Source organism: Helianthus annuus, chromosome 4 (assembly GCF_002127325.2).
Source record: "Helianthus annuus cultivar XRQ/B chromosome 4, HanXRQr2.0-SUNRISE, whole genome shotgun sequence".
Classification (NCBI taxonomy): Eukaryota; Viridiplantae; Streptophyta; class Magnoliopsida; order Asterales; family Asteraceae; genus Helianthus; species Helianthus annuus.
Genome location: NC_035436.2, coordinates 118883768 through 118907155, shown reverse-complemented (window position 1 = coordinate 118907155; position 23388 = coordinate 118883768). Strand labels below are relative to the sequence as shown.

Here is a 23388-nt window from a genome sequence, read left to right as displayed (position 1 = left end):
ATGAATCTCGTCTGCGGGAATGACAACAGTATCTTGCGTTGGACTCTTTTTCAGATTTGATACATCAAAGGTATCATGAACACCGTTCAGCTCGGTAGGTAAGTCCAACTTGTATGCTACTAAACCAATCCTTTCTAGAATCTTGAATGGACCAATATATCGCGGATTAACTTTCCATGCTTCCCGAAGCGTGCCACACCCTTTCAGGGTGATACTTTCAACAATACCATGTCCCCTTCCTCAAACTCTAGAGGTTTCCTTGTTGGTGCATAATGTCTAAAGCCTGCGTCTTAGTTGTAGTTGATCAATGTATAGAGTCTTTTTTGGTTAATTATGTACTGTACAGGGGTTAAAGGTGAAAATGTATGACTTTCATGTAAAGGTTTCGCTTGAATGGACACATGACATACAAGCGAAACTATTTGACAAGGTTTCGCTTGTATGGTCATGACCATTCAAGCGGAACTAATCCACCTATAAATACCCCATATGTTTTATCATTTGGACGTTGATGTCACAAGTGTAGCTGACCTGGTGACCGTGTATTTTCTGAAAGTTGAATGAGAAAACGTTGTTAAAGTGTATTCCTTCGGTTTCTACTCATTTCTTCTATGATTTTGCTTTGATTCATGCCAAATATGTATTTCCGCTACATATTCGGTAGGTGCTAGCTCCGATTGTCTCAAACGAAGGACAAACTCGATCCTACAATTGGTATCAGAGCCAGTTGTGAGGTAGTTGACCAGAATCAAGGCATTTTTCAAGCATTTTGTGAGTTTCTGACAGTTCAGCCAGATAAAATGGACTGAGATTTGGACATCCTGTGTAAAGTACCTAATAATAAACCCTTGAAACGCTCAGACCTTAAATCAGCCTAAAAGTAACCAAAAATGGCTCGAGAGTAGGTTCCGCTTGTGTGTCACCCTAGAGGTTTCGCTTGTTTGAACTTGGAAATAAAGGTTTTGCTCAAAGGTTCCGCTTCAAGTGCCATTGTCAGAAGTTTCGCTTGTAGTGTTCCGCTTCAAGTGCCATTTTCAGAAAGTTCCGCTTGTTGTGTTCCGCTTCAAGTGCCATTTTCAGAAGGTTCCGCTTGTGGTGTTCCGCTTATTGTGACATAATAGAAGGTTTCGCTTGAAGGGTTAGTTTTGGTTCCGCTTCAAACGTCTGTGCTGTGGTTTCGCTTGAAGATTTCGCTTATCAGTCTTGAAATAGTTTCGCTTGTGAAGACATTGTGTAGTTTCGCTTGGTTGTACATCATCTGGGTTTCGCTTATTTGTTCATCTGAGTGGTTTCGCTTGTACGTACACTTGGTGTTTGGTTTCGCTTATTTGTCCTGTGTTAGTGAAAATTCTGTGTTAGTCCGTTTTGTACGCGATCAAGTATTGAAAACTTATTCATTGTTCGAGATTTGTTACTAAAAATGGATAGTCAAGATTTCTATAACATGTTTGCGGGAAGTGGTGCGGCTATTCAAAGTCCAGCTAGTATCATGCAGAATGTCAACTTAGAAAATGAATTGGGAACAATGCAGAAGCCACCCAAACTGATGAGCTTAGATGAATATTCTGGATGGTCCGAAAGGTTTAAAAACTGGGTTCAGGCCAACCATTTCGAGTGTTGGATGAAGATCAAAAAGAAATACGTACCTCCAGTTGATGGGCTCAGGATGGTTAAACATATTGGAAGTTTTACAGATACTGAACAGACAGATTTTAAAGCTGAAAAGAAAATGGTGAGCATCTTGCAGCAAGCCATTAAAGAAGACATCCTCGTATTGCTACAACATGACGAAAGTTCTCAGTCAATCTGGCAAGCGCTAGAACTGAAGTTTAAAGGAAGTGCTTCTATGATCAAGAGCAAAAAGGCGCTTATCAAGAAAGAGTTCGATATTTTTACTGGGATCAAAGGAGAGTCAACGAAACAGTTAATCGAAAGATATTGTCACCTTGTAGTTGAAATGAAAAGATTAGAAATTGAAAAAACAAATGAAGAATGGATTGACAAACTTTGTGATGCACTTCCATATGACGAGTGGGGAACTTATCTTATGATGCTGAAAAACAGTTCTGATTTTGTGAATTACAATCTGAGTGCATTTATTGAAAAGATCGAAGCTCACGAGCTTGAGTTGTTGAAGATAAAGAAGATGAATTCGGCTAGCATGCAACAAGACGTATCTTTATACTACAAAGGCAGTCCTTCAGTTGCAAATCTTCAAAGTCCAAAGATACACACAAGATTCAGTGCTGATAACACTTCAAATGTTGCATCAAGTTCTCATCAATCAAGCAGTTCTACACCTTTCGCAAGTTTTGAACCGAATGTCAAAGTTCAGGAACAGTCTTCGCCTCAAAGCTCTACCGGATCTAATCATCAGGCGTATATTTCTGGAGTACAGTGTAATATCGCAGTGAACATCAAAAATGGAAACGAGATAACGAAGGCTGCTGCGAAGCAACATATTGCACTACTCGCTTCCGTTCTCGAGGCATATGAAGGTCTAGTTGCGGGGAAAATTGGAAATCCGGACATGACAAAGGAGGACTATGACCAAATAGACCCCGAGGAGCTTGAACTGATTGACATTAAATGGGGTATGGCAAGCCTAGTTCGTCGTGCTCAAAGGTTCATGGAAATCACGGGAAGAAACAGTTTATCAGGTCCGGATCAGAAGTTGGGATTTGATAAGTCGAAAGTAACGTGTTTCAAGTGTAAAGAACGCGGTCATTTTAAACAAGAGTGTCCAAACCGTGAAGTCAACAATCACCAAAACCCGTTCACCAATGATTACTATCGACAGGAAATCTACCATCGACTGAACCATTGATTGTGAACCAAGATGATGAACAGGTAGCTGCAGGTTTTAGTTGGGATAAATATATCCCTGGTAAAGATGATCAGGTTATGATGGCAGAGGTGGTTGAGATTTCTGAGGTAGTGTCTGAACCGGAGATTGTTGATGAAGTTGTTTCTGAAGTTGTTGAAGAGATTCCTACAGAAAGTGTTATAGATGTTGAGGAAATAGCCGCTGAAGCATACTACTATCAATCACAACAGGAGGAGTTAGTTATACTATGAAATCAGTTATGCCTCCTAATGTGTTTGATTCTTTTGCAGGTTATTTCGAGAAACCAAGAACCGGATCTTGTCCTAGATTTGAGGAGAAGAAAGAAGCCGTCGAAGAAGTGATTGATGTGTCTAAAGAAATGACCGGAGAAGTTCTGAAAGACATTGCAGACAAAGCTTTAATGGGAAAGCTTAAAGAGGTAGATTCAGAACCCAAGGAGTCATAGTCTGTCGATAAGGTGTCGGTTAACAGAGAGGAAACTGGAGTTCAGGAGGTCGAATCTATCAAACAGTTTGTGTCTGAGTCAAAGCATGTCGGTAAAATTGTTTGTGATGAAAAGGTTGATGAAAAAGTTGTTCCAATCTCCGAAACGCCATGCCAACGTTGTTTACAACCATGCGTGGAGTGTCTTGAAAAATACACTAAGTATCGGGAATTGAAACATCATTCAGATATGATTAAGTTTGATCTAGAACAATTAAAAGAAGCTTATGATACCTTAGCCAGATCAATTAAGATGATTCAAAAAGAAAGCGTCGAAAATAATAAAGCTACTAAATTGGCACAAGCTACACTGTTTGATAAACAAAGAGAAGTCAATTATCATCTTGACACAATTGTGTCACTATAAAAAGAACTTGAATTGGCCAAGATAGAGAATGACAGGATTGATAAAAAATTAATGAGCTATGTGGCTTCGTCTTATGTTTTCGAACAAATCGTCCCTCAACAGCCACATACTACACCGGTTTTCAAGAGCGTTCCACCCCCAATGTGGAATCACTACACTCAGAAATATCCAGATGGGGTGGAAGCTGCTTTAAATCTTAAACTGAAAACGATTGAAAGTGATTTACCTGACAGCATTGATATCACTTTCACTGCATCTGACACTGATAACGAATCTCAGGTTATCAAAAATGTTATCGATCAGGTGTTGGATGATGAAAGTGAGAAATCTGAAAAGGCTAATTCTAAGAAGGTTGTCAGTGATTCTGAAGACGAAGGAAATTTCTTAGATCGATATGTACCGAAATCGGAAAAAAGTACGAATGATGATCCGATCATGGTGGTTTACACTATGGTTGGAACTGACAAACTTTATTCCGACATCGAGTACCCGCTTCAGAATGTCAAGTTCGAAAATGTTGAGAAAGTGTTTAAACTGGTTGAATTGAATGTTAACGAAATCAATAACAATGAATTCTTTTCGAAACTGAAAAAATCGTTTGGTACTTCACGTCCAACAAGTTCGGAAAAGAAAGATGGGGTTGGTAAAGGTCAAAACAAGAAAAATCAGTTTAAAAACAAAGGTATTGGGTTTGAAAAGAAAATGGCTAAACAAATGTTTAAGCCAAAAGAAAAGATAAATGATGTTTTTGTTGCTGGTCCTAGTACTGATGTTGAAAAGGATTATACTTTTAGTCAAAAAGCTGTGGACGATTTCAATGCAGCACAGAAACTTAAAGAAGAAACGGTTAATACTACTTTTGTCGAGCATGATAAAAGAGTGTGCTATCGCTACAATGAGATTGGACATATGGCAAAACAGTGTCAAAAAGTGTTTAAGAAACATGTTGTTGAGAAACCAGTTCAAAAACAAATGTTTGAGAAACCAAAGGTTGAAAAATCAAATGTTCAAAAATAAAATGTTCAAAAACAAATGGTTCAAAAATCTCGACCTAAATCACCAGCTGTTTCAAAAGGTAAAAAGGAAATGGTTTCTCCGATCGGTATTCTGAAAAGAGGTGAATCGTTGAAGTCGGAGGATAAGCCGAAATCGACTTTTGAGATTGGCGAATCCTCTAAGACTAGAAAGACTTCAAAGTTTTACCCTAAAACAAAAACTTTTGAAAATCAGTCTTGGATCGTGAAATCAAAACCGTCAATTGAGGTCAAGAAGATGGAGAACGCTTTGAAAATCGATTCAAATCTTTTTAAAGATGATGTGGTTGATTTTGAAAATGTAGATCAGTTTCTTGATGAATTTCCTCCAATAACCAGCAAAGTTAAAACAATTAAAAAAAAGAAGGTTCCAAATGTCATATTCGATTTTCCGAAAACAAATGAAAAGTGTGATGTTGTGTTCGGGAGTGTGTCGGAAGTAAAGAAATCATGGGCTTCATTGTTTGAATAAATTGTTTTTGTTGGTTGTAGGGGCTGCCCAAGTCAATTCTTTCAAGATGGATTATGGACAGCGGAGCTTCACGTCATATGACTGGAACTTTAGCCCTTCTGTATGATGTTAAGTCAATCAATGGAAGCTATGTTGGGTTCGCAGGGAATCAAGGAGGAAGAATTGTCGGTCAAGGAACGCTTACAAACGGAGTGATCTCATTTGACAAAGTGAATTATATCATAGAGTTAACGAACAATTTACTGAGTATATCACAGATTTGTGATAAAGACTTCAGTGTGCATTTTACAAAATCTGAGTGTTTAGTGTTAAAACCAGGGTTTAAAATCCCTGATGAGTTGGTGTTGTTGCGCGCTCCGCGGGTAAATGATCTTTATATTTTGGACATGAGTGTCGCAACGCTAACAACTCATCGAAAACAGTGTTTTGTCACCAAGTCTAAAGCTACTGAAAAGGAGTCTGTAATGTGGCACCGAAAAATGGGTCACATTCACGTGCGAAAAATGAACTTTTTAGTACATAACGATTTAGTTGAGGGTGTTAATGTGAAAAACTTTCACTTACTTGATGATTGTATTGCATGTAAAAAGGGAAAGCAGACTCGGAAGTCACATCCACCGAAGATGCTCAACTCTATCAGGTTACCTCTTGAGAGATTGCACATGGATCTCTTCGGGCCTATCAACGTCAAGAGCATTAGCGGGGATTTATATTGTTTGGTGGTGACAGTCGACTTTACGAGGTTTTCGTGGGTTGTGTGCTTAGAACGAAAAGATCAAACATTCGAGTCATTGATGATACTCTTTAAGAAGATGGAAACGGTGTACAAACTGTCAATCCGGAGGATTCGGAGCGACAACGGAACGGAATTCAAGAACAACAAGATGTACGAGTACTGCAACGAAAAGGTAATTCTTCATGAAATCAGTGCGCCATACACACCACAGCAAAACGACGTAGCTGAACGAAAGAATCAGACCCTCATCGAGACAGCACGTACGATGTTAGCCGATTCCAAGCTACCAATCTACTTCTGGAGTGAAGAAGTTTCAGCAGCCTGTTACACTTTGAATAGGGTTCTCACTGTGAAGAAACACAAGAAGACTTGCTTTGAGTTGCTGCACCGTTACAAGCCAAATCTTGAGTTTTTAGAACCTTTTGGTTCACCATGCACGTTTATAGATGAAAGTGGTAAATTTGGAGCAAAAGCTAATGAGGGTTTCTTTGTAGGTTATGCAAGCCCGCTGAAGAGGGTGTTCGTACCGTGTCTGGGGAAGGTGATTCAAGTCCAACACGTGGATTGTCCGAAGCACACTCCATCGCCACAACTTCCCGAACAAAGATTCCTATTCGATTACGATAAACTCTGGGAGTCGTTTCAACTGCCTGTCGAGCCGAGTGATGAGGAACTAGCTTTTCTGTACCAGTATCAGCTATATACTTCACAAGAGCCTGTGTCTAGTCCGCTAGAAGTTTCTCGACCCACCGTGGGTACTCATGACAATGAAGCAGGACAAAGTGGAACTACTCATGAACCACCAGAGGAACCAGCACCGTCATTTGACGTTTCTTACGACTCAGAGGAGGAACCCGCTCCTACCTTTGACGAGGAGCCAAATGATACTTCAGAGGATGCTGTGGATCAAGCCGTTGATCTCGATATTTTGAATTTGGAATCGGAAGTAGTTGTGCCTGACACGGTTATGCCACGGACGTTGTCTTACCACCCTTCAGAACAGATCATTGGTGACCTACAAAGTGGTGTCAAGACCCGACATCAAATAGATCAAGCTTTTACTTGTTTTTACTCTTCTATTGCTGATATGCAGAAAGAAGTCTCACTTAAATGTTTTATTTCGCAGATAGAGCCCAGAACCTACAAAGAAGCATTGACCGAAGATAGCTGGGTGAATGTTATGCAGGAGGAGCTGCAACAGTTTGAAAAACTGGGCGTTTGGAGACTTGTTGATCTGCCAAAGAATCAGAAGTTAATCAAGACGAAATGGGTTTTCAAGTGTAAGCGTGATGACAGAGGTGTCGCAGTGAGAAACAAGGCACGACTTGTGGTTCAAGGCTTCAGCCAACAGGAAGGAATAGATTGCGATGAGGTTTACGCACAGGTTGCAAGGCTTGAAGCAATTCGTATTTTTTTCTAGCCTTTGCATCTTGGAAAGATTTTAAAGTCTATCAACTTGACGTCAAATCTGCTTTCCTGTACGGCACAATCAGAGAAGAAGTGTACGTGGGGCAACCACCAGGGTTCACAGACCCACTACACAGAAACAAGGTGTATCTACTGGACAAAGCGCTATACGGACTGCACCAGGCCCCGAGAGCCTGGTACGAGACGCTTTCGACATACTTGCTGGACAACGGGTTCACAAGAGGCATAGTAGACAACACTTTGTTCACCAAAGAAGAAGCAGGCCACTTGTTGATCGTGCAGATTTATGTGGACGATATCATTTTTGGATCCACCAACGATGATCTTTGCAAAGAGTTTGAAAAGTTAATGAAGAATAAGTTCGAGATGAGTTCAATGGGGGAGATGAAGTTCTTCCTCGGGTTGCAGGTGGAACAAATGCCCGACGGAATCTTCATTCACCAGTCAAAGTATGTAAAGGACGTGCTCGACAAATTTGATATGATAGATTGCAGTCCTGCATCCACCCCCCAGCACAGAATCATGGTATTTGTCCAGACGAGCAAGGTGTGAAGATGGACGAAACATTGTATCGATCAATCATCGGATCGTTGATGTATCTCACGGCTTCCCGTCCCGACATCATGTATCCGACGTGTCTCTGCGCCAGATATCATTCGAATCCGAAGCAGTCGCACCTGACTATAGTGAAACGCATTTTACGGTATTTGAAGGGTTGCCCAAGCATCGGCTTGTGGTACCCTCGCTCGGGTGACTTTATTTTGTCCGGTTTCGCTGATTCTGATTTTGGTAGGTGTAAACAGAATGCTAAGTCCACCACTGCTGGGTGCCAGTTCTTCGGAACTCGGCTTGTCACCTGGCAGTGCAAGAAACAAACTGCCGTTGCGCTCTCCACATGTGAGGCTGAGTATGTCTCAGCTTCTAGCTGTTGCTCGCAGATCCTTTGGATCCAACAGCAGATGCGCGACTTCGGTTTGCAATCATTGGATACACTGATTTTCATGGACAATAAAGCAGCCATTAATGTTACTAAAAATCCGGTTCACCATTCAAAAACTAAACACATTGAAAACTGTCATCACTTTATCCGTGATTGTCACGAGAAAAAAGTTAATTCGGATTGAACACATTAACACCGATGATCAGAAAGCGGATTTTTACACTAAACCATTCGACAAAAAGAGATTTTATTATCTTTTGAGATTAAACGGGATGAAGAATCTGCAATCTGGGAGGGTAATCAAATGTGAAGCCGAGTTGGGCGGCGATCTGACATGAACTTGTGTCGTGTTGTCAATTTTTTTTTGTACAGTTGTATTTTCTGCTTTTCGATAAAAACAAAAACACAAAAATATGTTTTAGTTTTAGGGGGAGATATTTGCAGAAAAATACAAAAAGATGATAAAATCAAAAAATGCAAAAACAATAGAAAACCATAAAAATCCAAAAACATTAGAAAAATTCAAAAAGAGTTGTGTAGAATAGGGGAAGTGATAGTACATCAGCTAGACGGACACAGTACGCTAAAGATTTGTATTGTTTAAAATGCATTTAAGCAGTCTCGCTAAAGATGTGCTGATAGGTTTTTACAAAATTAGTAGATCAGTTTGGGATATTAACATAAAATTCACTTGCGTTTACGTGGGGAACACCTCCAGGATATATAGGTAACCCTTGAAATCCTGTTTGAAAGGTCCCGCATTCTAAGATACCAGGTCTTTATACTCAGTGATATCTAGGGTATTATCCCGTGACTTCTGCTGTATGGAAATACTGACATAGTCCCCGGATAATACTTTATGCAAAAGCTTTGAAATATAAGCTCGCCTCAGCATGCTGATGAAACAATAAAATTCATAGTCGCTGCTGTTGAAAACAAAAGATCCTCTAAAGGGGACACACCTTAAAGTCGAACCGTCATCTCTCTGCTGAACGGAAGTTCTGACCTGAGCTCTCACGGTTTCGCATCTAACCCCTTACAGATATCAGCTGTGGTATACTCACCTGTAAGACTGAATACTGGGATCCGGATACGGGAGTATATACTGAGGTGGGACACATGTAGATTGTTAAGTCTTAAAACACTAATTACATATCCCGAACAGATTGAAAATTTTGTGAGAATTTAAGTGGATCAGTATATCAGCAATCTACACGAATTGTTTAAAAGCTTAGTATGAAATAAACAGCTTAACGGTGCTCGTGTCTGGTTGGCAGCTGATATGATCCCCTAACACACTCGCAAAAATATTGTGTGTACATAGTTTCAGTTTATCCAGTTAAAATCCAAAAGATTTTCTTTTCTCATCTTATTTTTTCGACAACCGATGTTGGGAATTGGAAGTTCAAAGCCTAAGTGTAAAACATGTCAGTGTCTGATTAGGGATGGGTAAGCTGGAGATTGGTAACAATGATTGGTATATTGTTTGAAAGTTAAAATGTGTTTGGAAGTTCAAATTGATCAAAAGTTCATTCAGTTGAACTGATTTCAGAAAGAAACGTCAGCGTACTTCATAAATCTGATCATCCAAGGCCATTAATTTGGACTTGGTGGATCAAACAGTTGACCAAGGTCATTGACTTGGACTTGGTCAACTGGGTGTGATAGTGGTCAATCTGAAAAATGTCAAAAAGTTAAATTTTTGAAAATAGCAAAAAGGTTTCTCTTGAATGTCACCCAAACAAAGGTTTCGCTTATTTGGCTGCTTCACAAGAGGTTTTGCTTATAAAGTCAGAGGTTCCGCTTATGTGTCAATGGTCACACAAGCGAAACCTCATCTCTTATAAAAGGCCAAAGGTTCCGCTTGTCGGTCACTTTCAACCTTTCGCTTATTTGTCAAGTTTTCACCAGCGATTTGAAGCGAAACCGTATTCTGATCATTTTAAGCGTTATTCTGCCCGTTTTTCATCTGTTTCTGTTGTATCATCAGTGTATTGATCATGGGAAAGGTAAGTCTTAGTTCAATTTATTCAATTTCATGCTTTATTTGACATGTCGGCATCTGTTTTGGAACTGGACATAGATTTAGGCTTGTATATGTGAAATTGAAGATTGATAATGATCATATGCAGTCGTTTTGATGTCTAGATCATGATATTATGCTTTGATTGTTTCAAATTTGATGTCTGATGAAGTTTGTTGATGTCTGAATGTTACGGCTGTAGATCTAGGGTAATTGTTTAGTCAAAAATGAAATCAAAATATAGCCCTAGTCTCGGTTTTGTCAAATTAACAGGTGGGTGAGTTCAATTTTAGGATTTGATCAATGTTGAAGTGTTTTGTTGAAGGTTTCGCTTAAACGTTCATATTCCAGATGTTCCGCTTATCTGAACAATCACATGTTCTACTTGTAAGTTCATTCACATGTTCCGCTTGAGTGTACAGTGTCATGTTCCACTTGAATGCACAATGATATGTTTCGCTTGTCTGAACAACGTAATGTTCCGCTTGTAAAAGTCTTTACTTGTTCCGCTTGTAAGTACATCAAGGTGTTCCGCTTGTATGGACAGTGTCATGTTTCGCTTGTAAGTACAACAAGGTGTTCCGCTTGATTGTCCATATTATGTTTCGCTTGTTTGTTCATTGCATGTTCCACTTGAATGATCATAACATGGTTCCGCTTATATGTTTCTTGTGTGTTTCGCTTATTGTGCACTTGTGAGTTTTAAATGTTTGAATAATTTCTAAGTGATTGATTTAGTGTGTTTGTGATTTGCAGGTGTCTAATGTAGTATTTGATCCTCTTCACAACAGCTGTTGTGATTTGGATGCTGAAAAATATCCAGAACTGGTTAATTTCAGTGGTATTTTGGAGTTCATGAGACGTATTCCAATTCAAAAAGCATTGACTGATCAATGACCAGTGTACAGATCTCATATTGAATGCTTCTGGAAGAATGCCGTCTATGATGAGCACAATAAAGCTTATCTCTTTAGTTGTAGAAGTACATGGCAAGTTGGAGAAGATTCTTGTTACTGAAGCTCTCATACATGAAGTGATTAACTTTCCTGATGACGCAGATTCTCCAATGAGATTTCCAGAACGTATGGTGAAGGGGTGTATGTTGAGGATGGGATATCAGGGAGCGTTAAATGCCGCAAATTATTTGAAGTTGTTGGTGCACTGCATCTGCTGATTACGTCTTGTATCGAGTCAATGTCTTAGAACGTTAGATCTGGGCACGTAATACTAGAAATAGTGAAAATGTATAGGTTTTAGATGTTGGGCCGCTTTTAGAGTCATATTAGATAGTTGGATCGCTATTATGGTCGTTTAATGGGCTGGACCGCTCATTAGGTTAATAGGCTGAACCGTTCGAGTGGTATCAAGCTTGGACCGCTCGAACGGCAATCCTTATGGACCGCTAATGAGTCATCATGTATGGGCCGCTTATTGGGCCTGTCCAATAAGCGGTCCCAGATCCCTATAAATACCCTAAAGGCGATCTTAGTTGTAACTGTTGTAGAAATCGTGCCGAAGTTCTGCCGGTGCGAGATTTGAGCTGTTAACGTTTGAAATCAGTAAAACAAGTAGTTAAAGTGATTTGCCTGCTGTTTCTACCTTAGTTTCTTGTTATTCCGCACCTGAAACCAAGGAGAAAGCCTCTGAACGACTCGTTCGGGTCAGCAAACGTTCCTATAAGTGGTATCAGAGCTCAGGAGGAGGTTCTCTGCAGAAATTAGCCGGATTTCGTCACTTTTTCTTACTTCTACACCTTCTTTTTCTGATTCGTAAAGATTTCATGGTCGGAATTCGCTCAAAATCTCAGGGATTGTGCACAATAGTACCGTGACAAACCCTGGAAAGTTTCAAATCAAAATTCGAAGTTTTAGTGGGTCAAAATTGGATTTGAGAATGTGGACCGCTCGATCGGACTACCCTTGAACCGCCCATTCGGACGGTTGGGAACCGCTCATCCGGACGGTTGGGAACCGCTCAATCGAACAGTTCTTGGACCGCTTATACGTACGGATCGTGAACCGCTTATTCGATCGAACAGCTCTTTGAACCGCTTATCCGGACAAGGTCTTGGATCGCTCATTCGGACGGATAATCCTTGACTCGCTCGAACGAACTAGTTCTGGACCGCTTATCTGGACTGGTTCTGAATCGCTTATTTGGACTAAGTGTGAACCGCTTATCTGGACCGCTTATCAGTCAAAGTCTGATCCAAGTGTACATCGTGCAGTTTTGCTTAACCAAATCATGGGGTTCAATATCTTTAACATGACTCAAGAAGAATGTGATAGAAGAAGAGTACTAACGAAAGAATTTGATTCATTTTCAGGTTTTCCAGGAGAAAGCACAAGATGTATCATTGAGAGATATATACATCTTGTTAATTCAATGTCCGAAGTTGGTTTAACCAAAGCATCAGAGGAACATGTCGAAAAATTTGTCAGTGCGTTACCTCAAGAAGAATGGGAAAGTTATATCTTAAAATTAAAACATTCTGAAGAATTTTCTAGTCTGACAATTACTCAACTCATTGGAAAAATTGAAGAACAGATAAAAATTAACGATGAAAAGAAAGAGGAAGCTTCAGAAATCAGAGAATCTGTAAAGTCTGGATCTTTAAGTTCTACATTAGGATGCTCTAAATGTGACAACTTGAAGACAAACAATGACAAACTCATGAGAGACACAGATAGTTTGACATCCGAAGTCAAGAAGCTGAAAGATGAGAAGCAAGCTGATGAAAAACAGATTCTTATGGTTCAAAGTATTTGTGAGAAACTGAAAGCTGAAAATGACAAACTGTTGGATGGTTTGAACAGTTTGACTTTTGAAAATAAGAAATTGAAAGAAAAAGAAAAGGTTTTTGGAGAGAAAATTAAGAATTTCAAAATTGAAAAATCAAAAATTGAGAAAGATTTTCAAAATCAAATGAAAATTCTTGAAGATGGGAGAAATGTGTTTAGTAAAAACAACATTGAAAAACAGAAAGTGTTAAATTCCCATCTTCAGAAAATCATTAAACTTGAAAAAGAAGGTGAGTACGCTCAAGTGAAAATCAAAAAGTTGGAAAAAGAGCTTGAAAGCAAACAGAAATCATCAGAAGATGAAGATTTCTGGATAAAGCTTGAAAACAAAAATCTGAAAGCGAATGAATCAAAATTTCAGGAACAGATAAAAGTTTTGATGAATGAAAAATCTGTTCTTGAAAATTTGAAGAATGATAATGAAAAAACAATCAAGTCTCATTTTGGGAGAATATCTCAGCTTGAAAGTGAAGCTGAAAATTCGAGGAACAAAATTGATGAACTTGAGAAGAAATTGAAAGGTTTTGTGACTAAATCTGATGGTTTGAATTTTCCCTGTCCAAAACCAATCAATTCTATACCGATAAGTGAAAAAGTTGAAGATTGTGATGAGAAAACTGATGATGAAAATGAGGAATTTTATTCAGCAGATGAGTCTGAGCCAGAATCTGATGCTGAAATTAAGAAAAAGGAAAAATTTTTGAAATTAAAAGAAAAATTTCAGAAAACTGTTTTACTTTCGACTGAAAAGGGAGAATGCTCTAAGCAGAAACCTGTGAAGAAGATTGTAAAACAGAAACAAAAATTTAAAAATGAAGAAAAAAACTCATCAGTTCAATCATCCAATCACAATCAGAAATCAAAAGACTTAAAAAATGAAAATTCAAAAATTGTTGGGTGCAGGACATATCACAGTGCTTCAAAGTCAAATTCAGCAAAGTTGAGGAAGGAGTATCACCAAGCCAAACAATGCTTTGATCTGAGCGTTTGGACTAAAAATGGTGATAGGTACGATAACAGAATGTGTTATAGTTGTGGATATCATGGACACATTGCTGGTAACTGCCAGTATTGGAGTTATGAGACCAGGAGGTGCTTTAACTGCAACATCAAAGGTCACATTGCCAGAGATTGCCCAAGGAGATCGAATGAAAGATTGAGGGCTAATTCTCAGAAATCGGCAAAGATTCCAGTCAAAGTCAAGCCCCAGGAACAGAAGGTTTTGAAACATAAAGTTCAAGAACAGTCAACTCAAGAAACGAAAGTGAAGCTTTCGCAGGGGCAGAAAGACCGACTGAGGAAGAAAAGAAAGAAAGCGAGAGAATATCTCGAGAAGATTTTGTCCTCGGGTTCACCGGACAAAAAGATTGAAAGTTCTGATGAATCGACTCCCTCAGCTGCAAAAACAAGTAAAAAGAATTCATCAGATACAAATTTGAGGACAAAAGAGGAGAAAAAGAAGAAAATGGTCGGCGATGAATCTGACAGATCAAAGTCGGACAAGCCACCTTCAGGCAATGATTCTGGTATGGTAAAACCAGAGGAGCCATTGGTTGAGGTAAAAGTTGAGAATTCCAGTTTAGCAATGGATGATGCAAATTTTCCACCATTGTTGAGCAAGAATTCAAAATCACCCAAGGGCAGTCAGGCTTGGGTGAAATTGTTTAAATAGAAAAACCCTGACTTGCCGGAGATCCCAAGATGGTATCGTGGATCATGAATGGGCACATTTCTTGAGAAATTTCACTTTGGTGATTTTTCGCCTCAAATGTGGTAAATCAGGGACATTAAGTTGTACTTGATTTTCTACAGGTGGTTTATGGTAAACTGGAAATGATAAATCTTTAAAAGGTTTGAAGAAAACAAGATGATGAGATAACCCCAAATCTACAAATGGTTGGAACACAAACTAATTTTTCCGGAAAAACCATTTTGATTGAAACAAACTTAAGTGTTTTGAAATCATTATGGGAAAATAGTTTGTTGTGAGGGGGAGTTCTGATTGTTTTTGCACAAGAATGGTGAATTGAAGTAATTCACATAATGTTGTCATATTTTTTTGTATAGTTGGTTTTCAATTTTTTTTCCTCGGAAAATCAAAATTGAAACATATTTTGATTTTAGGGGGAGTAAGAAAATTTTGAAAATTTTAAAAAAATTGAAAAATGAAAATGAGTTTTGTTGCAAAAAGAGGAGATGATAGTACATCGGTGGACTATCACAGCATGCTAGAGATTTGTAAAGACAAAATTGTTTTTAAACAAGTCTTACTAATGATGTGTCAGTAGGCTTCACACAGTTAGTAAATTGTATTTGCGATATAAACATAAAATCAAACTTACTTATTTTGTGGGGAACACTACTTGGATATATAGGTAACTCCTGAAATCTCGTTTGAAAGGTTTCTTATTCTGAAATACTAGGTTCTTGTAATCAAATGATGTCTGGGGTATTATTCCGGGACTTCTGCTGAACGGTAGTTCTGACCTAGTCCCTGGCTAATACTTTCTTCATATGCTTGAAACATAGCATAAAGCCCTCAGCTGATTAGACAATAAAATTGATGATCAGTTGTTGTAGCTGAAAAGATCCTCTAAAGGGGACCCACTGCTAAGTCGAAGCTGATATCTCTCTGCTGAACGGAAGTTCTGACCTGAGATCCCTCAGTTCTCGCATTTTTCCCCTAATTTATATACAGATATCATTTGTAGTTATACTTACCTGTAGATCAGAATATTGGGATCTGGATACGGGAGTATATTCAAGAGGTGGGACACTCAAATAAGTTTAAGTGCTAATACATTAAATACGTATCTTGAATCGTTTGAAAACATGTGTAGAGGTTTAAGTGGACAACAATACTGACAATCAGAAGTAAATTTGTTTTTAACATTTGCTGATTAATCAAGATCAATGGTGTTGGTGATATGTCTAAAAAACCGATATGATCCTCTTGCACAATCTCTCAAAAATAGTGTTCATTTCTGTATTGTTCATTAAATTCAAAAATTCAAAAAAAAATTGTATTTTTGTTTGATATTTGAAAACTTCAAAAAGATTTTCGACAACAGAGTGTGAAGAACTGATATTTGACATTTCAAGTGCTAAACATGTTGAACTTGTGGTTTGAGAGAGAGTGTAAAATTGTGAAGATTTGAAATGCAAATTTGGATTCATTAACTTGATGAATAAGGTGAATGGTAACCTACAGTTTGATCTTCATAATTTTTATTATATGATTTGCTGAGTCATTAAATTGAATTGCAAATTGTATTAGTTTGTAATAGTATGGTTGAGTTTTGCAGGTTTCTGATCCTGTTGCTACGAATAGCCAGGAGACACATCAGAACCAGAGGAGAGCTTAAACAGAGAAAGCCAGGAGTTGATTTCAATGGTGATAACGATTTCCAGACAGAGATCTCAGCATTATGTTAGGGGGAGTCTGATGAAAGTTAGAGCCAGAGAATGATCCAGGCATGTGATTCCAGGAAGGAATTCCTGAAGAAGATATTATTCCAGGCTGAGTTCCTGAAGAAGGCCGAACAAGATTGAAGAGTTGTGATTGTTTGAAGACTCTCACTGAAGATTCCGTCAACATTCAAGGGGGAGTCTGTTGGTGCAGTTGTCTGTCAACTACATCTTCGTTCGTGTCTTAGAATGATAGATTGATAAAGAGAGAGAAGCCCAAAGACTGATCAAGACTAAAGATGTGAAGATACAGCATGGTGTGACTCAATAGTCGACTCCATCAACATCTGAGGGGGAGTGTGTTGGTGCACTGCATCTGCTAATTACGTCTTGTATCGAGTCAATGTCTTAGAACGTTAGATCTGGGCACGTAATACTAGAAATAGTGAAAATGTATAGGTTTTAGATGTTGGGCCGCTTTTAGAGTCATATTAGATAGTTGGATCGCTATTATGGTCGTTTAATGGGCTGGACCGCTCATTAGGTTAATAGGCTGAACCGCTCGAGTGGTATCAAGCTTGGACCGCTCGAACGGCAATCCTTATGGACCGCTAATGAGTCATCATGTATGGGCCGCTTATTGGGCCTGTCCAATAAGCGGTCCCAGATCCCTATAAATACCCTAAAGGCGATCTTAGTTGTAACTGTTGTAGAAATCGTGCCGAAGTTCTGCCGGTGCGAGATTTGAGCTGTAAACGTTTGAAATCAGTAAAACAAGTAGTTAAAGTGATTTGCCTGCTGTTTCTACCTTAGTTTCTTGTTATTCCGCACCTGAAACCAAGGAGAAAGCCTCTGAACGACTCGTTCGGGTCAAAGTTTCCTAAGCCTTACAAGTTTTTGATTCATAGTATTTTGATGTCGTTAAGTCACACCAAATGAGGTTATGATGCAATGAGAGATTACCAAATGAATAAGGTGACTGCATTGGTGTTAAACAAGAAATATAACTTTTCACATATCATATTTCATTACATGGCCGAGAACATTACATCAAAGGTCAAGTCTTGGACGTATCCGAGATTTGTACAGAGCTGATAGATCACGCGTATCCCGAGATCGATAGAAACATAAAAGATGACTTGTTGATGCAATAACATATGAACAAGATTTCAATTACGCAACTTGTGAAGTATCACCCAAATCACCCTGAACCGAAAATTGATGTTGCATTCTTTGGGGCTATAAAAGATGCTAACTATGCTGATCCAGATCCAGTTGAACACAAGAACTGGAGGAATGAAGATGAGATGAAAGAAACGGCATATGCTGATGAGTTGAAAGCTCTTGCAGAGTTCAAAAACACAAAGAATGAGTGGTACGTGAAGGAAACTGGGAGACGTCGCAGGAAAGCCACTCCTGTTGTTAAAGAAGGTGAAGGATCGTCATCAAAACCTAGAAAGAAGCAAAAGAAAACAGCAACAATATCTTTAGTAGATGAACCGGAAGAAGATAATCCGGTGGTTACTGCAGAAAAGGAACAAGTGACAGCTACTGAAGATGATCCATTTAATACTGATGCTTTATTTGATACTGATGCTTTATTTGATACTGATGTCTTGGAAACAGGGCCAGAAATTGTTGCTGATGTTGATAAAGTGGTAAATGTTGAAAGTCAGAAAGAAAAGGAAAAGATTGTTGATGATGTTGAGGGTGATGATGTAGATAAAAGTACAACAAGTTCGTCAAGTTCTTCAGATGATGGTATTGATGAGATTGAAAGTCGAAAAAGAATTAAAGAAGAGATAGAAAAAGAGAAGATGTTGAGAAAGAGAAAGAGACAAGAAAAGGATGATGATGATGTCTATGTGCCTTCTCCAGAACATGTCTCAGGATCACAGTCTTCTCCAAAAGTTAGAAGGAAAGCTGGAGGTCGCAAGAAAGTAGTTTCTCCAAAGATTGTCAAAGTCACTACAAAGAAGTCTTCGAAGATCGTGTTAAAGAAGAAACAAACAAGAGAAAGTAAGAAGCCTCCCACACCACCACATGAACCTACACCTCCACAATCACCTATCCAATTACCACCTAGACAACCTACTCCACCACAACAATCCTCACCACCTAAACAACCAACACCTCCAAGACAACCATCACCCATTCATCAAACACCACCACCACAACAACCTTTTGTTACCTCACAAGATATTTTTCAAACACCTCCACTCACCCAAGTGCAACCTGGTTTGTCTAGCAGAGGTCTTTATACTCCACAGGATAATCTGTTAGATGTTGGAGATTTTGATTTTGCCAACACTTCACAAGTTAGAAATGTTGAAAAGAAAGTTGAAGAAGTTGTTGCTGAAAACAAGAGGCTGGCAACTGAAAATAAGAAAGTGTCTGATAGAGAAAGACTTCTAGAGATGCGTGTGAAGAAGTTAGAAAATGAAAATCAAGAGTTGGTGAAAAAGATTGACTCTGATCAATCAGAAATTGATATCTTGAAGGTTAAAGTTGCTGAACTTGAAGAAGAGAAGACAAGACGTGATGAACAGAATGAATACTTCAAGTTAAAGAACAAAGAGCTTGAAGCAGCAAAGGCATTAAGAGATCACGAGTTCTACATGCTGAACAAAGTTGTCGAAAGCATGCTCGGAACATCGGTAGAACAAAAGTTTGAAGAGCTGCAAGTTGAAGAACTTAGAGCTGAACGTCAAGCAGAGATTGAAAGACAAATGAAAGATAAAGGTAAGGGAGTTGAAGAAAGTTCTGTTGTGTCTGAAAGATCAATAGTACCTTCTATGGTGGTTGATAATCCCGAGCCTATCACTGCAACATCTGGTTTGTTTGAAGAGGAAACTCACCTTGAAGAGTTGATGGGTAACAGTGATGATGAAGATGATGAAGAGGAGGATGAAGAAGATGAAGAGGATGAAAAAGTATTCTCTGCAAGCAGTCATGGATCTGGTAAAGATGATGATGATGATGATGACGCTGCAAGTGGTACAGGTTTAAAAGTTACAGAAGCTTCCACCGAGAAAACAGTTGATAATCTGATGAATGATTCGGTAAATGAAGAAACAGGGGAAGCAAGTGGAAAGGGGAGTCTAGTAAGTCTCAGATTGTTGAGCATTCTGAAAAGTTATTCTTGAGTTTAGATGTTTATAGAGAAATGTTGCAAGATGTGAATCCGGAGATCAAGTTTGATTTTGAAGAAGAGTTGGAGTCTTTTGATATCAATCAACAGCCTGATTACACGTATAAGCATGTTGAAGAGGCTGATAAGTATGATCGAGTTGAGATTGAAGACTGGACGGATGATGAAGAGATAGTTGAAGATACTTTAAGTTTCCTACACTTATGGAGTTCTTTGCTGAAGAAAATAGAGAAGAATTAAGACAAAAGGTGACTGAGGCAGTGAAAGAAAAGAACTTCGAGAGCGTTCAAAAAGATATGGAAAAGGAAGATAGATCGAAGTGGTTCAAAAAGAGTCACGAGAGAAAGTTTAAAAGACCTTTGAAGTATTATCAGCGTGATAGAAGTGTGTCTCTCGGTGACATTATCAGTTGGGGTTATTTACCACAGGTGAATGCGTATGCGATCAGAAGAGAGTGCGGAGTTCAATACTTTGAACGTTTATATGACATCATGTCATTACCTTGGTGGGATGTAGATGAACTACCAAAGGTTAGATGTTTGGATTACCCTGTTCGAAAGAATGATAGTGCTATGTGGGGTTACATCAAGTATGAATCTTTGACATAATTTCGTAAATGGAAGCCACATCATCCAAAGCGTGTGCAGAGGGTAGATCCAGAGACCGGTGTTACAGAGACTATTCTTAATGTCAAGCCTCCGAGAAGAATGAAGACAATTCCAATTCCTCAAATGGAACAAGATTTCTATAAAGGCTTCATTGGTTGGGTTTATAGTTGTATTTCAACCGAAGCAATCATTACTTACAGAGCTGGTGGGGAGATTCGAGAAATACATGTTTATGATCCAATGTGGCTGGTAAATTGCTCGGCGAAGGATATAGAATGTCTTTTCATCAACAAGATTCACTATCAACCAGCAGATAGAGAACAAGCGCAGCAGTTTCAACGTGTAGTTTCCCTTTGCTTTCAGAAAGGCATCAACTCTGAAAGTAAATGGAAATCATCTTGGTGGTCGCTTGACAAGAAGGTGAAAAGAAAAGCTAAGCGTGAACGTCAAAAGCTTGATGAAAAGAAAGGTACGTTTATGAAGATGCAAGCTGAAGAAGGGAAAGCGAGGAAGAAAGAGAATGAAAAAGTAAGGGTTGCGCTGAGCAGGAAGCCAGAGCCAAGGGAAGAGACTTATAGAGCTGTTTGAAGACCCGAAGACTAGACAAAGATTGCAGCTTTATCCAAGGGGGAGTTTGTTGGTGCATAATGTCTAAAGCCTGCGTCTTAGTTGTAGTTGATCAATGTATAGGGTCTATTTTGGTTAATTATGTACTGTACAGGGGTTAAAGGTGAAAATGTATGACTTTCATGTAAAGGTTTCGCTTGAATGGACACATGACATACAAGCGAAACTATTTGATAAGGTTTCGCTTGTATGGTCATGACTATTCAAGCGGAACTAATCCACCTATAAATACCCCATATGTTTTCCCATTTTGGACGTTGATGTCACAAGTGTAACCGACCTGCTGACCTTGTATTTTCTGAAAGTTGAATGAGAAAACGTTGTTAAAGTGTATTCCTTCTGTTTCTACTCATTTCTTCTATGATTTTGCTTTGATTCATGCCAAATATGTATTTCCGCTACATATTCGGTAGGTGCTAGCTCCGATTGTCTCTAACGAAGGACAAACTAGATCCTACATTCCTTCTTCGGTCCGCATAGCATTTTTGTCGATCACGAGCCGCCTTGATGCGATATCGGATCTGTGCAATCTTATCTGTGGTTTCCTGGACCACATCAGGACCAACCAATTGTCTATCACCTGCATCAGACCAACAAAGCGGTGATCTGCACTTGCGGTCATATAAAGCTTCAAATGGCGCAGCTCCAATACTGGTATGGTAGCTATTGTTGTACGAAAACTTGACCGATGGTAAATGTTTATCCCAGCTACCACCCAGATCCATAACACATGCTCTCAGCATATCTTCTAATGTCTGTATCGTCCTTTCGCTCTGTCCATCGGTCTGCGGGGGAAAAGTTGTGCTCAGATTCAACTGAGATCCGAATGCTTCTTGGAAAGACTGCCAAATCCTTGACACAAACCTTCCGTCTCTATCAGAGATGATCGAGAGAGGCACTCCATGACGTGAAACAATTTTTCTCATGTAGATTTCGGCCAACTTGCTCGTGTTATCTTTCTCTCTGATAGGTAAGAAGTGCGCAGATTTTGTTAGCCGGTCCACTATTACCCAAATAGTGTCATGACCTCTTGGCGTTCTTGGCAACTTCGTTATAAAATCCATTGAAATTTGTTCCCATTTCCACTTGGGAATCTCAGGTTGTTGCAGAAGTCCTGAAGGCTTCGGGTATTCAGCTTTAACCTTAGCGCACGTTAAACATTTGCTAACATAAACAGCAACATCGCCTTTCATCCTAGGCCACCAATAATAATCCTTAAGATCCTGGTACATTTTATCCGCTCCTGGATGGATAGAGTACCTTGATTTGTGAGCTTCAACAAAAATAACTTTTCTCATACCACCAAACAGAGGAACCCAAATCCTTTTCATGAAGCATAACGTTCCTTCCTTGTTGGGTATTAACTGCTTCTCCATCCCACGAAGATATTCTTCTTCAATGTTTCTTTCTTTAAGTGCTTCTTTCTGCGCGGCACGAATATGCAGAGAAAGATCTGTCTGAATAATCATCTCCAAAGCCCTAACCCTTATAGGCTTGATCCTCTCTTTTCGACTCAGGGCGTCGGCGACCACATTCGCCTTCCCTGGGTGATACTTGATCTCGCAGTCGTAGTCATTCAACAATTTGACCCAACGTCTTTGTCTCATATTCAGCTCTTTCTGGTCGAATATGTGCTGCAGACTCTTATGATCTGTGAAGATTGTACATTTCGTACCATATAGAAAATGTCTCCAGATCTTTAACGCAAATATCACTGCTCCTAGCTGCAAATCATGCGTGGTATAGTTCTTTTCATGAACCTTCAACTGACGTGACGCGTAAGCTATAACCTTCTAGCGTTGCATCAACACGCAACCCAAACCTTGACGTGAGGCATCACAATATACCACAAAATCATCAGTTCCCTCCAGTAGTGCTAAGATCGGCGCATTGCAGAGCTTGTCTTTCAACAGCTGAAACGCTTTTTCTTGTCTGATTCCCCAATCAAACTTCTTATCCTTCTGTGTGAGGAGTGTCAGTGGTTGAGCGATCTTTGAAAAATCCTCAATAAATCTTCGATAGTAGCTAGCCAAACCCAAGAATTGTCGAATCTCGGTTGGCATTTTCGGAGTCTCCCAATTCTTGAGTACAATTTTCTTGTTAAGTGTTTGATGTAAATGATGTGCTTAACCCTCATACATACTTATAGACCAACTTAACTAATAACCATCGTATAATGTGCATTCTAAATATGGGACATGGATAAATAAAATAATCATAAAATTGTGGAGTGTGTCCCACATGGGGACCGATTCGGTTGAGGGGGGGGGGTATTTAGTTTGATTTCAACCATATAGTTAGTATCTAGTTATGTTTAGTTAGGGATTTAGGTTAGTTATTAGTGTGTTATGTAATATAACGGGTGTTACGGTGTTCGGGGACCCTAACTAGCTCAGAAAAATAATAATAATGTCATTGACAATATTTTTATGTTCCGGGTAAAGTCCGGTTGTTCGGTTGGA

General features: G+C 39.1%; 1 protein-coding gene across 1 annotated transcript; it reads left to right on the top strand.

The window, feature by feature from the left end:
- The first annotated feature begins 1420 nt into the window (after nucleotides 1-1420).
- On the top strand, nucleotides 1421-11505 carry LOC110932524. The gene is made up of 10 exons (XM_022175852.1): nucleotides 1421-1948; nucleotides 2138-2695; nucleotides 2851-3001; nucleotides 3118-3266; nucleotides 4002-4094; nucleotides 4197-4688; nucleotides 4929-5171; nucleotides 5225-5413; nucleotides 11088-11159; nucleotides 11233-11505. Exons 1-10 carry the CDS (start codon nucleotides 1421-1423, stop codon nucleotides 11503-11505), a joined length of 2748 nt encoding a protein of 915 aa, XP_022031544.1.
- The last annotated feature ends 11883 nt before the right edge of the window (nucleotides 11506-23388 follow it).